Source organism: Candida metapsilosis (assembly GCF_017655625.1).
Source record: "Candida metapsilosis strain BP57 chromosome Unknown scaffold6, whole genome shotgun sequence".
NCBI lineage: Eukaryota > Fungi > Ascomycota > Pichiomycetes > Serinales > Debaryomycetaceae > Lodderomyces > Lodderomyces metapsilosis.
The window spans coordinates 479,000-493,629 of record NW_027138164.1 but is presented as its reverse complement, the minus strand read 5'-3'; the positions used below and the strand labels follow the sequence as shown (position 1 = coordinate 493,629).

At 38.0% G+C, this 14,630-nt stretch overlaps 5 protein-coding genes across 5 annotated transcripts; 3 read left to right on the top strand and 2 right to left on the bottom strand. All coding sequences in view use genetic code 12, as the record gives it.

The window, feature by feature from the left end:
* Window positions 1-505: 505 nt before the first annotated feature.
* I9W82_004407 (peptidylprolyl isomerase) lies at window positions 506-1,603 on the bottom strand (the record flags this gene model as incomplete). The annotated part of the gene is made up of 1 exon (XM_067693476.1): window positions 506-1,603. The coding sequence occupies one exon, from the start codon at window positions 1,601-1,603 to the stop codon at window positions 506-508; it is 1,098 nt and encodes a 365-aa protein (XP_067547194.1).
* Window positions 1,604-1,676: 73 nt separating this feature from the next.
* On the top strand, window positions 1,677-2,858 carry I9W82_004406 (uncharacterized protein; the record flags this gene model as incomplete). The annotated part of the gene is made up of 1 exon (XM_067693475.1): window positions 1,677-2,858. One exon carries the CDS (start codon window positions 1,677-1,679, stop codon window positions 2,856-2,858), a length of 1,182 nt encoding a protein of 393 aa, XP_067547193.1.
* A 23-nt stretch (window positions 2,859-2,881) lies between these two features.
* I9W82_004405 (RNA-binding protein) lies at window positions 2,882-4,060 on the bottom strand (the record flags this gene model as incomplete). Its single annotated transcript, XM_067693474.1, has 1 exon — window positions 2,882-4,060. The coding sequence occupies one exon, from the start codon at window positions 4,058-4,060 to the stop codon at window positions 2,882-2,884; it is 1,179 nt and encodes a 392-aa protein (XP_067547192.1).
* A 4,109-nt stretch (window positions 4,061-8,169) lies between these two features.
* I9W82_004404 (uncharacterized protein) lies at window positions 8,170-8,748 on the top strand (the record flags this gene model as incomplete). The annotated part of the gene is made up of 1 exon (XM_067693473.1): window positions 8,170-8,748. One exon carries the CDS (start codon window positions 8,170-8,172, stop codon window positions 8,746-8,748), a length of 579 nt encoding a protein of 192 aa, XP_067547191.1.
* A 1,214-nt stretch (window positions 8,749-9,962) lies between these two features.
* Window positions 9,963-14,588, top strand: GEA2 (Arf family guanine nucleotide exchange factor; the record flags this gene model as incomplete). The annotated part of the gene is made up of 1 exon (XM_067693472.1): window positions 9,963-14,588. The coding sequence occupies one exon, from the start codon at window positions 9,963-9,965 to the stop codon at window positions 14,586-14,588; it is 4,626 nt and encodes a 1,541-aa protein (XP_067547190.1).
* Window positions 14,589-14,630: the final 42 nt, after the last annotated feature.

Here is a 14,630-nt window from a genome sequence, read left to right as displayed (position 1 = left end):
TTAAGCGGCTCCCTTCTTTCAAAGATGTAATTGGGAATGACAAAAGAAGGTTTGCAAGAAGCCGTTTGGTTAAAAAATAATATTGGAGTGAAAAGTATCAAGACTAAAGCAGCTATCTTTTTTTTAAAAAAAAGAATGGCTGTATAAATGCCAAAAGGAATGGAGTGAGTTGTGTAGTGTAGTATCGTTGTATACTCCAATTGGGTTACATAATTGTGTTTGTTTATTATTTAATATCCTATTTTTGTTGGTATACGTTTGTTTGTTTATCAATTGTCCCAATTGGGTAACAAAGGGGTTTTTTGTTCTATTTTAAAATATTTTACGAAAAAAAACAGCAGAAAGGTGATACAGCCACAAATTTACTGTAAATCTCCCCCCCCCTTTCATTATAAGATCTAGAACTGAATCAAATAGAGCTAGTTGGACGATATAAGAGACTTCTACAACCACAGCAACAGACACTATTCAAATTCAACAGCTACTACACTATTTAATCAAGCGTTTAGCCAAAGAACTTTGCATACTTTGACTTTTCCTTCTGCTTCTTTGCCTCTAATGCAGCCTCCACATCTTGCATCTTTTTCAGTACAAGCTCGTCATTTGGAATGATTTTATGAGCTGATTTCAAATCAGCAAGTGATGGCTCCAACTTGTGCATCTCATAGTAAGCCAGACCCCTTCTGAAATATGCTTTTGCCTTCTCCTGTTCTAAAGCATCGTCCAAGTCCAAAAGAAACGTACAATACTTGACTGTATCTGTAAATTGCTTCAATTGTAAAGTCACCAAACTCAAATTCAAATAAATCTTCTTCTTCACTTCTTTAAACTTTTTGTAAAACTCAGGATTTTGATCTTGATCAGGATCAAATTCAACAATATAACGTAAACATTTTCTCCATTTCAAATAAGCTTGAGTCTTATCTCCTCTTTTAAACAATATCGTCCCACTTTCTTTGATTCGTTCTATTGCAGTATAAGCAGATTCTACAGAATCTTCTTCAATGGTTTGATCATCATCAGGATACTCTTCATATATATCACCACCAGCTTGGTCGTAACTGGCATTAAAGATGGGAATATCCATCGAATCGTTCCATTCGCCACAAGACTCAATAACCACGGCAACTGTTGGTTCATATTGCGAGTTTGTACTTACCCTCTCAACTTCTCTAACCACTGACTTCCCATGTATTACATGACCAAACACTGTATGCTTCTTTGCTAAATGAGGTTGAGGAAATGTGGTTATGAAAAATTGGTCACTGGTATGGTTCAATTCTGTGTTAGCCCAACAGAGACTAAAAGTGGGACAGCTTTCACATAAATTCTCCTCTTGAAGTTCTTTGGAACTTTCAAGATTGTTTCCCTGTGTACCCTTGCTTGTCTCCTGCACCTGTATGATGAAATTTTTAATCACCTTGTTGAAATGGGATCCTTTGTAAGAATGTACATCAGTTGATCCACCACAACATAGCTTTAGGAATTGATTAGTTGACTTTGGTGCTTGTTGATCATATAGCTCTAGTACAATACGTCCAGTTGGCTTTGAATCGATGCTGATATCAAGGTATGCTTTTGGTTGAATGGATTCAATTTTCATTGGGAGATGATGACGTAGTGAAGTGAAAAAAACAGAAAAATAATTCATTCAAAGAAGATCATCAGAGTACATAATGATTGCCAACAGACTCAACAAAGTGCACAGTTCAACAAAACCATGTGGTGTAGCAATTGCTAGATATTCTAGCACCAGCTATAACTCACTTATCCACAACTCAGTCGAAAGCATCAATCAAATATTGGAAAAAAGTGATCGATCATCATATATTCTTGCTCAATACATCCCTGAACCAGCTCGAAACACATTCCTAGCAATTAGAGCTTTCAATCTTGAAATCAGCAAGATCAATGAAGGTGGGAAAAATACCCAGTCTCGTGCTTCCATGGCATCCAAGCAAATGACGCAGACTTTAGGAGTGTCAACTGCTGATTTAAAGTTTAAATTCTGGAGTGATTTGCTACTTCGTGTATTTACTGAGGATCCAGATAATTCGAAAGATTTGGGTGAGCCGATAGCCATTCTACTAAGAGATGGATTAAGGAATAACATGAATATTGATTTGTCCTATTTGCAAAAGTTCCTACAAACAAAGCGTTCGTTTATAAAGAATAACGCATCCTTCAGTAACACCAATGAGATTTGCAGTTATGGTGAAGGAACTTATTCCCAACTCAACTACTTGACGCAACAAGTATTGTTATCCCCATCTATATCGCCATCGTCTATCCAATTATTGCAAGCTTCACCAACTTTGCAATCACTTATTACTGATATTGCAGCTCATATCGGTCAAGCAACAGCTGTAGCATCAATGATCACTGGGTTGAGATACTATGCATCAACAAGAAACCAAGTACCTCTTCCAATCGATGTCATGAGTAAGCATGATTTGTCACAAGAAGCTGTATTGAGATTGTTTCAAGGGCACATAACCGATTCAAAAGAGGAGGAGCAAGACCTAAAGAACAAATTAAACCTGGTTGTGTATGACACAGCAGTAGTTGCTAATGATCACATGTTGACTGCAAATAAGAAACTAAATGATTTCAAAAAGGAGGTAAGTAAAGTGATTGACATGCATTCACATGATGAAAAATTTCAAACTTTTGCCAAAAGGTGGAGAGGCAAAATCCCAGATGCCATATTCACTCCCTTAATGGTTGGTATACCCACTAGTTTGTATTTGAAAAAATTGGAAAAGCATGACTTTGATGTGCTTAATACCAATGTTCAACAACCAGAATGGAGACTTGCTTGGACGTCATTCAAGGACTATTACTTTAGGAAAATATAGTATCCTTTTGTCTGTGTATAGTTTTAGTTTTTAGAATTTGCTTCATCTCCGCCCTGATTTGCTTTCTTGCTCAATATCTTGATTGGTTTAAACTCTTTCGGTTTAGGTGCTGGTTTATCCTTGGTAGTATCAACTTCCTTCTTTGTTGTATTATCCTCCTTCTTGTCTCTTCCCTTTTTGCGATTACGCTGTCTCTGACGAGATTTGGAAGCCCCTGAAGCATCCTTCTTGTTTTCGGTGGCCTTTTCTGCTGAAGGAGGTTTGTCCTTTTTGCTAGCGTCTTTGTTATTAGTTGTATCGTCACCTGCTGATTTGGTTTCCAGGTCTTTAGAACGAGGCTTCCTATTCCTCTTTCTCTTTTTGCCGTCGTTTTCTTTTCCTTTTTCCGACCCTTTTCCTTCTTCTGAGTGTTTATCTGTTTTCTTCACTCCTTCTTTCTCTTTCGAGTTTTGCTTAGTCTTTGCTTTTGGTTTCTTTTGCTTCTCCTTATCCTTATCCTTTGCCTTCTCGGACTCTTTACTCTTTTTATTCTTCTTACGCTTGGAAGCTTGTTCTGGTTGACCTTTACCTTGCTTTTCTTTATTCTTCTTGTTCAATGACTTGTGTATCTTCTTCAAATCGAAATTTTCCAACCCTTTTTCCAAATACAAGAGAAACTTCTTGTATATTTCGTCATCTTCCAAACGATTAGAGTTCTTATCAGCTTTTGATTCCACTTTCAAGTCATTCAAGCCTTTGGATTTGATCATTTTTTGAAAAACTGACTTTTCTACAATTGGAATAATGGAATCCTTCTCATCTTGAAACGGCTTGTTCTTCACAAACGAACAAAATTCTAATGAGTCGTTGGCGTTTCTGAAACTAACATATGCCCGGCTATATATAGGTAATTCGAACGGCGTCAGTGGATAAAATCCTTGGACAAAGTAGTACAGTTGTATCTTCGTTGCATGATGAGGATAAATATTCGCCAATTGATTCAAAAATTCATGTTCTTTTAAGCCTGGTGGAAGTAATCTCATTGTATATTTAACATGATGTTCTGGTCCACCTTTCAGAGACTTTTTGCCAATGGTAGGCTTGGAAGTAGGCGTGGTGGAGTTGATACCTTCAGAGCTGTGTTTGGCTGGGGCATTACGCTTTATTGTTGTAGTTGGTGATCCAGTAGTCTCTGAATTCCTTGTGGGTGCTATCGATGCCATTGCTTTACCAGGTCTCAAAATCAGTAGTAAGAATCTCCCTATCTTTCATACGAAGTTCTCTTCGGGAAAATAAACCGTGATTAATGTAACCTTCAAGGTGAGAGAATTCGGGTTTTGAATTTTTTTTCACCAGTTTTGAAGATAGCAAAACATACAAATCCTGAAAAGGCACTCTACAAATTAAATCATAAAAGTCTTTGAATGTACCGGTTATGGAAGCTATGATATTTTCATGGCATAGAGATTTAGAGCTGGTATTGTGAAAAGGAACCAGGTGCTGCATGGTCTAGTAAGGCAATCCTCCCTACAAATCCATGCTACCTCCGTGTGTCAAAGTTCGATTCAATTCAATCAAGGTGTTAGTAAACACAGATATCAAGCTAATTCATTGATGGGGATTCTTAGGTATACATATGTGTCTAAACAAATCTTTTGCTGCTTATTTGGCGAACGTATACTGAAGTGGGTATAGATAACAAGCAATTTTGAATTCCCTTGTCTACTGACTGGTTGATACAACAAGTACTGTGCAGGATAGGTTTATCACCCCTAATGAGAAGCCTTGTTTGCTCTTGTTGAATGCATTGATTTTGGAAAAGAGATCAACTGTACATGATTGGTTATTCCATGAAGTTATTCACAAGAGTTGAGGCTTGTTCTTTTAGTGAGTCCAAGTAGCTTGGAATCTTATCCCAGCTATTGAGAGCTTACTGTTGAGCATCTAAAGATTTCAAAACAGGAGTCCAGTCACTATAAACTTGAAACAGGGGTATGAGTGAAAGACATGTTGAATATCTATTCAAGGAGGGATATATTTGCTTCCAGGTTCTTAATGCGGATACATAATGGTTGTATCATGAGAATAGTACATTATCAAGTTGTTGAATGGTAGACTGGTTAACTGTTGTGCTTCTATTTTGTCTGGTCCTTAGAATAGTGGGAAAATGAGGCGTATTTAAGAGGGATTTTTACATTTAGTCATGTGATCTGGGCCTAGAATCAATACTGATGATTCTTTTATTCCATTTACATATAGATATAGTTGGCTGATATAGTTAATGTATATACATTTTTTTGATATGTTTAAAATTGCAAAAGTATGAATACAAAAGATAATTCTCAATTTTTTTGGTTGCCAAACTTCTGCCACAAATACACATCTACATCATCATCATCCACAACAACAACAGATCACTGGAATTCCCGTAATTCACCAATCTTGAGAAGGACGCTAAAAGACCTGAACTTGCTCGAAATCTGCCTAGCTGAACCAATCTCAAATATGGTAAGCTGTGACCATCAAATTTGTGGGCGGAGATCTGGGACAAGAGTCTATTTAGTTGAACTTGATGACGGATTTGGGGGGAATATGAATCGTGGTCTATCCCTAAGTACGTACTGATCTATTACAAGATTGTCAAGAGCATATTACTAACTTTACAACATAAGTCATCAAATAAAAGATTGAGTTTCCTTTCATCATCTTGGTTATCGAAGGTTTATCGTATTCAAAGACGAGTGAGCTTATAAACTCTTTGAAACAAACGGTTATTGAGGCAAAGGACTGGGTTAGACGTGATTCAGCCCACCACTTGTGATGAACTGCAAATTCAGCTTTTTCGGGGGAGTGTACTGTCATCTTCCTGTTCATTGGTGGTTTATTGTCTGTAAAGACAAGTGAGCTTATAAACTCTTTGAAACAACCAGGAAGTGGGGCAAAGGACTGGGTCAGACGTGATTCAGTTCAAAATCTGATGACACATCTACCCCCAAGGATTGACGAATCCTAAATTTACTTAAGGATACCGAACTCATCTACACATTTATTTTGGTGGTTTTCCGTTCTAAAACACGGGTGAGCTTATAAACTCTTTGAAACAGCCAATAAATGGGGCCCAGGACTGGGACAGACGTGGCTCAGCCCAATACTTGTGATGAATTTGGATATTCTCCCCCACCCAACTTGGTAGGGGTAAAGCTCGGACGCGAGCAGAGGGACGGTAGGTGGGTTTTTTTTTAGGATAGAGTAGGCTCCGCTTCGGAGCCGAGGGATAGTGGAGGGTGAAGATTATATAGTTCAACCTAGTGCAGAGTAGGCTTGTTTTCAACAACAAGCTGAGGGTATGGCGTCGGGGCACTAGATTGGGGGGTTGGGTGGGGGTAAGAGGTGAAGTGTATATAGTTAGTGGAGTGGTGAAGAGTATATAGTCACGTGTGGGTGTGTGGAGGGTGAAGAGAGTGGAGGAGAGATGAATGGCGGCGAGAGCTGGTGCTGGTAGGGGGAGGTGGTGGTGAGTGGTGGCAGTCGAGTGCCGGGGGATAGGTGGTGTTGGTGCTGGTGGTGAGTGGTGGGAGATGTGATAGGTGATAGGTAGTAGGTGATTGATGGGTGGTGAGAGACGTGGTGGTTGGTGAGAGACGGGGTGATTAGAGAGAGAAGTGGTGATTAGAGAGAGAAGTGGTGATTAGAGAGAGAAGTGGTGAATGGTGAGAGAAGTGGTGAATGGTGAGAGAAGTGGTGATTGGTGAATGGTGGGAGACGTGGTCATTGGTGAGAAGTTGATAGCAGATACGATGTTTTGGTGGTCATAACCAAAGGGAAGACCATATGATCCTCAATACCCTGTGGGGGTTTCATGTCTTGCTAAAGACTTGCAAAACAACCAGGGGTATACCAAATCAACCTTTTCACAGCGGGGTTCGATTTACGAGGTGATTGGTCTAGTCCAATAATGATCTTATGGAGTTGGGAAAAGCCCATGGATCAATTTCAAGGTCGGGAAACCCACCTTATTCTTTAGTATAATATATGTGTAAACAGCGTGTAATCAATTATCTCTATGTAGTTCATTCTCTATAAAACTATAACTGGAGAGCACGCTCCATTCTATTGAGGGTTTCACGTCGAAGTTGGTGTTGCGTAACCTATACAAACAAACATAGAAAGTTGTGCTTGACGCACATCATTGAACACATGGAATAGCATCGGAAGATACAACAAAAGAGCTTGACATTGCCAGTGTGTCCTTTTATTGCGATGAATGTTCGTTCGTTAGCATCAAGGGTGATTAGTATCGTATCTTGTGGAAACCTGCATCCGTAAGTGAGCATCGTCTTCTTTCAAGTGTGACATCATTCATTGAATCGTTCTGCTATTGTCGTATTCAGCTTATTAAGCCCCAGAGTAGTGACCGTTTTACGAATATCCCGTACATTGTTTCTTCTTGCCTGAATTTGTAATCTTCACAAGGTAACCAATAACAAGATGTGCAACCGCTCGTACTTGATTTGTAGAAGGTCATGAGAGAGCCGAACTGATAGATTTTGATGGATTGATTTTTAATGGTAGTTTCCAGAAGCAGTCTAGTTGATGGGATCGCTTCCACTATAAACCAACCTGAAAGCCAGCATCTTTCAAAAGGCCAGTCTAAACATCACCGATAATCATGCTGCACTGTTTGTAGTTCCAAAACACTTCCTCCATTCAATTCTTCCCCTTGGTATCTCCATTTAGGTAATGTTAAACATATCTTCGACAACAATTGTGCAAAACTTCCGGGGCTTGTAGCTGATACAAAACAGTTGAACCCAATATTGCTCTTGCTTTATTGACACGACGTCATTGATATGAACTAAATAAACAGTTTATCCATCCCAATGTTGCCATCATTCTTTTAAAAACATACAGTTGATATCTCAAAGTGTCAATTCACTTTTCCTGGATCCCCAATAGGTCATGTGTAAATCTGCTTTCCTCTGGGGAATCTATTTGTGCTTATATGGTCTGATCAGATGCTGATTATTGCTATGGAGTTGCTTGTTGCACTTTAATATAGGCCCTAACATTCCTTGATTATTAAACAATTGAGTTGAGCCATGTGTCTTGAACCAGAGCTAACAATTGAATGAAAAAAAAAAAAAATTGTTTGTTCAGGATTCATACCAATTCATCATCATCTGAAAGGGAAGCCAACTACTAAGACCCTTTCTCAATAATCATACAACCACCCATTCCGTAGCTAAACTGAAACCACCAAAGAATATCCACCTTAGTGTAGCATTTAACAAGAGAATAATCCTCGTGCAGTTCAATTTGTAATAAGTCTCAAATGTGGCCCTTTTCCAGAACCAATGGAGATTCCAGTACTAGCAGTGGTTTAGGTGATGGTCTACCGGCTGAATTGAAAGCTTTTTTAGTAAAAGAAAATACGCAAGTGAAGCAATTTGGACCTACTGAATCAACCAAGTTTGAAGCTTTGCCTCATGACAAACAAGTTTATAATAAGTTACAAAGACTTCCGCAAATGACAGAAACTGAAGTTTATGAATTGCAAGAATTCAAGAATAAGAATCAACTACATAAGGTTGTATCCATAAACTGTGCTGAAATTGAGTATAACTTGCACCAGTGCTATGAACAATTTTCCACAATACGAAATATGTTTCAATACCCATGTTTTAAACAGCAAAATGAGGTTAGAAGTTGTAAGAATTTACAAACTGATGGGTTAAAAGTATTGCATTATCGGGATTGCTACAATATGGAACAATGTACGGCAATGAAGTCCTTTGTCGATCAGGTTTTTGTGAAGAATTTTGGTGAGTTGGGAGAAGCAAGTGGGAGTGAGGAAAAGATAGATGCTTATTATCATGATTTAAATGATGGATTCAGATATTTCTGGTCATAGTGTGAAGAGGTGAATAATCAAGACGTTTATATCGATTTTGTTAGGTGTTATCTTGAGTATAACTTTTTCCTGCAACGGACCTGTGCTCCATTGGTAATTAAGTGGTTGTCAAATGGTGTCTGAAAGAAGTGAATTGAAGGGACAACTTTGTATTTCATCAAATTAGTCCTAAATGGTCTCAATTGAGGTCTAAATTTCTACAATTTAGAGGTTCGTAAGTGTACCACCACTACCCTTTTATCTTATTAAAAAGAGCTGTTATTTGGTCACTGTAGATGATATAGCTGTATATAACCTTAAACTGGTAAACTCTGTATATATACTGATTCCAACATAGTTTTGCTCAGTAAAAAGGCTTGTGGTAAAGGAACTTCTTGTTTGAAGATTGACACTTGTATCGTAGTGCAATTCTAGTATCTCTGTACACTCCAACTAGCACAGGTTTGCTGCCATGGTCACTACCCAGGTAATACGTGTAGATTGCCCTCGGTCTATATATGCATGGTATGTTTAAAGCTGCGAAAAAAAATCAAATTTGTATAATGCAACATTGAAATCATCTTTGTACGGACGAACCCTTCCTCTATTGAAGAGATGTTTTGGTGGCTATTTGAGATTACTTACTTCTATTAATAAAAGAGAAGATAGATACACGTACCCAAAGTAAGTAAGACAACTTTTTTTTTTTTGTAAAGAAATTTGCAACAAAATAAAGACGAAAAAACTTCAATAAATAGGGAAATAACATATGATATCTTTATGACAACACTTCTCTGATATTAACACCCTGGAATTAGAAACTACAAATATAATATTCTGAAATAATGGAACCCTAGAATTTTATTCAATTTGATTATGGTTTTAGGAAGAAGAAGAAGAGTTGAATGTCGTCATAAAAAAAACGATTCTTTTGCTGTGTCGTGTCGTAGTATTATGTCGTGTTGTCGTGTGTCGTGTGTCGTGTGTTGTTCTCTTTTTTTGACCAAAAAATTTTTGTCAGAAAAGAAAGACAACACAACCAACAGCACACACCACACCCAACAGCAAATCCAATCGATTACAACTGTTAGGTTAATAATAACAAAACACTGATTATCACTTAAAACCATCACTATAATCATCAACCACAATTGCCTTCGCTAACCTGTTTTCAATTTTGTTCTTGTTTCAACCGTTCGAACAGTAATCAGGAGTGGGACTCGCCTAATAAGAAAATGGAGTCAGATCATAATGGGACGTCGAAAGGGTGTAATAACAGCAGCAGCAAGGATTGCTATGCAATTAGCATTGATCCCATCACACTTACTGTCAATGAATGTATGATTATGGTATCAGCAATGAGGCGATCAAATAGGTGGTCATCAGGTGGGGTATCTCTATTGTTCAATGCAGGAGAGTTTTTTGGAGGCAGAGATAATGATAATGATGACAACGATGACGATGCCTTTTCCGATAACTTGGACATATCATCTATTTTGAATAATCACACCTCAAATTATGAAAAAAGCGTTGAATCTAATAATGTTGGTGGTGGTGGTGGTGGTGGGAATCTAAATAGACACTCACCGGGAAATCCCTTACTTTCATCATTTTTACAACTACGCTCAATTTTGTTAGAGTCTAAAGACATATTTGATATTGACAGTTTAACAATTCTTCAGCCATTCTTGTTGGTTATCAAATCATCCTCAACATCTGGTTTTGTCACTGGACTTGCATTGAATGCAATTTCGAAATTTATCACCTACGGTGTTGTATCATCAAGGTCAAAAAATTTACAAAACACATTGATACAAATTGTGTCTTCTCTTACCCATTGTCGTTTTGAAGCTGCCGAACAAAGTGCTGATGATGCAGTTTTGTTGAGAGTTTTGCGTTTATTGGAAAAGCTAATGGAAAGTCCCCTTTCCACTCTACTTCCTGATGATAGTGTATCTGAAATTGTTCAAACATCGCTATCTTTGGCTTGCAATAAAAAGAGAAGTGAAGTTTTAAGAAGAGGTGCGGAAATGTCATTGGCTTCAATCACAGTGGTAATATTCAATAGACTTAGAGACATAGAGCCAGATAAAGAAGTTGCTAGTGATCTTCAAACCAACTTTACGGATACAAAGCTTCCGGAAGATACGATTGGGGGAACTTTGGCTGAGAATCTACAAGCCAATGCGTCACAAGAACAATTTGCTGTCAACAAGGATCATCTACAAGAAGAACAAGATATGGATAACAATTTAGAGCCCTCATTTGGAATCAAGTGCATCAATGAATTCCTCGGGATATTAGTATCAATCATTTCCCCTTCTAACCAGTATCAGCATATGGAAAGTACAAGGGTGTTTGCATTGTCACTAATCAATACAGCTGTTGAAGTCGCAGGTTTCCAATTATCCAAGCATTTGTCTTTGCTAACTATGATTGCAGACCCGGTTTCAAAGCATGTATTGCAAATCATCACTACAACAGAATCATCAGCATTATTGAAACCCTCACTTCAATTGTTTTCAACAGTTTCTATTGTTTTAGGGCAGAAGTTGAAGCCCCAATTTGAACTTTCCATGATATTGATTTCGAGGTCTGTTTTGCCAAAACAAACCAATAGCAAGAAAGATCAAACGAAAGGAGGTAACTTACAATCGAGATCTCCAGATTCCAAGGAGCTACTTTTGGAAACTTTGAGCTTGTTATGGACTCGTAACCCTTCATTTTTTACCCAACTTTACATCGAATATGATTGTGATTTTGATAAATCAAATCTTTCAGTGGACACCATTAAATTTTTATGTCAATTGTCGTTGCCCGAATCAGCACTCAACACTACAGTCAATGTACCACCTTTATGTTTAGAGGGTATATTGCATTTCCTCAACGGCGTGAATGAAAGGTCGAGAACACTTCGCTCTGCTGACAAGGGAACTGCTACCTTTAACTCCCAAATTGAAAACAAGTTGAAGAAAAGTGCATTTATAAGGTGTACTGAAGTTATCAATCAAAATCCCAAAGAGGGGATCAAGCTTTTAGCCAAGGAGAATTTCATAAAGGATGAAAATGATGTTGTTGAACTTGCCAACTTTTTCTTTACAAAAGCAGGAAGATTGGATAAAAAAATGTTGGGTGAGTTCCTCGCCAAGCCTTCCAACTCGGATCTACTTAAGCATTTCATTGGATTGTTTGATTTTGAAGGTTTAAGAGTTGATGAAGCACTTAGGGTCTTGTTGAAAACATTCAGACTTCCTGGTGAGTCACAACAGATTGAGCGTGTTGTTGAAACATTTGCTCAGGTCTATATCGCATGTCAGAAGGAAGGTTTACGTGAAAATAAACCAACTTTGGCTTTTGATAATGAACAAACAGAACTGACAGAAGACAAAACAGAAGCAGTAAAGCCAGATAAGGATTCTGTTTTTATCTTATCTTATTCCATTATTATGTTAAACACTGATTTGCACAATCCACAAGTCAAACGTCAAATGCTCTTGGATGACTATAAGCGGAACTTGAGAGGCACTTATAATGGCAAAGATTTCCCTGATTGGTATCTCGCAAAAATATATCTGTCTATAAAGGATCGTGAAATAATCATGCCGGAGGAGCATCATGGAACTGAAAAGTGGTTTGATGATGTCTGGCACAACTTGATCTCAACTCAAGATTTTACCCAAAGTTCTTATGTGGATTTTGAAAACTCCTCCATCTACGAGTTCGATAAGGAACTATTCAAGTCGGTATTTACCGATATTGTTGATTTGGTGATGACTATCTACAAGGATGCTTCCGATGACCATGTATTGACTAGATTGATGTCTTCATTGGATAAAATCTTCAATATATGCATGATGTATGACATGGAAGATGCACTTGATGATTTGACATGCAGACTAGTTGAAGCATCCAATTTATCAAAGACAACATTGCAAAAAGTGTTTGTTGATGATAATATCCGTCCTGAAATCCCCATCACTCAAATCAAAATTGAAGGAAGAAAAGGGGACTTGTACGTTAGTGATTTAGCTGTATGGTTTGGTCGTAATTTCAAAGCGCAATTGGCTGCAGTAATGCTTTTTAGGTTGATGAAAAAGACAAACTGTAAGGTAACTAAATCATGGGATAAGGTAGTCGAAGTTGTGTTGAACTTGTTTGAAAATTGCTTGATCGATCCAAATATGTTTGTGGAGTTTCAAAAGAAGATTCAGCTTGGTCCATTACCCAAAGTGCCACCTATTTACGTCATCAAAAAGGCTAAAGCTTTAAACAACTCGGGTCTCTTGTCTACCTTTTCATCGTTCCTCAAGGGGTATTCAGATGAACCACCTGAACCTACAGACATTGAAGTTGAATCAACTATATCAACCATGGACTGTTTAAAGTCATTAAATGTTGCCAATATGCTTTCAATCATTTCCAAGAGTGAACTGTCAAATTTGGAAAAATTTATACACTTGTTGCTTTCGTCACTTCCAGAATATTCAGATGAAGTAAAGAGAATATACGAGTCAGAGACTTTATTCATTCTTGAGACTTGTGTTTGCTTTTCTTTGTTGTTGAATGATGGGGAATTGCAGCGTGTCGTGTTAGGTAAACTCAAAAATTACAAGTTGAGTGGGCTTGGGGAATTGAGATTGATTGCCTACAAGTTACTTTTGTTGAGATATTGTGAAGATGAGGCCGAATTGGTTGCTACTGTGAAGCAAGCTGGCTCTGTGGATAGGGAACTTGCTAGTAAATACGGTCGGCAAATTGTGCAACCTTTGATGTCGTTGACAGATGAAGATTCCTGGTGCTGTAAAGTATTGCTCAAGGAAGAGTCCTATTGGAATACCATGCGATTCTATGGATCTTTGCAAGCTTATGCGTTTGATATTATACCTTTTCTTGAAGCACTTGTCAAGAGCTCGCAACAAGAAATTACCCCCGATAATTTCATTCCTATTTTGGGGCTCTTGGATGAGATTTCCTCCTTGGGTGCTATTGGATCTCAATATGAATGTGAAAATGCGCTCTCAAAGGTTAAGAGTGCTGATGATCTGTACTATAGAGAGGTTGTTGGAATTTCCAAGAACTCAATAGATTTGACATCTACTCTAGCAGTGATGCTGAAGGGTGACAGTTTCCAGAAGCAAGATTTATTCTATTCTTCAGTACAAGCGTTGGCACATCAATGTTTTAATCCATGCAAAGAAGTTAGAGAATATTCAGTGAAGGCTCTTTCCACTACAGTGTTGTCCTTTGAAACTAATGATAAGAAAACATTCACTGGCATCTTCCAATATGGTCTTTTCCCCTTGCTAGCAGAATTAACCAAACCTGAAGTGTTCCAAGGAGGAGCGAATGGGTTTGATAAAACATACAATGAAATATTTCGCCTTCTTTGCAAGGTCTTTTTGAAGCAGGTTGACGAGTTGGATGTTGAAACTATTGAACAAGTGTGGATTGAGCTTTTAAACTGTGTTGAAAAGTTTAACTCTGCTAATGCGAAATATTTAACTCCGGAGTTAACTGAGTCGACTTCAGAAAGTTTGAAAAACTTGTTGTTAGTTTTGCAGACAAATGGGTTTTTGTCTGAGAAGAATCCTGGTATTTTACAGTCCACTAAAGATAAGGTTGAGAAAATATTTCCACATTTGAGTGGAGAGTTGAAGATACAACTGGATGAAAAGGCAGCTCCAGTTGAAAAGCCTCCAGTTGAAAAGCCTGCAGTTGAAGAGACAGCTCCAGTTGAAGAGACAGCTCCAGTTGAAGAGGCAGCTTCAGTTGAAGAGGCAGCTTCAGTTGAAGAGACAGCTTCAGTTGAAAAGTCACCAGTTGAAAAGCCTCCAGTTGAAGAGACAGCTTCAGTTGAATAGTGATTAGATCAAGTAGAACGGTTGATATAATGTATAGAGTTT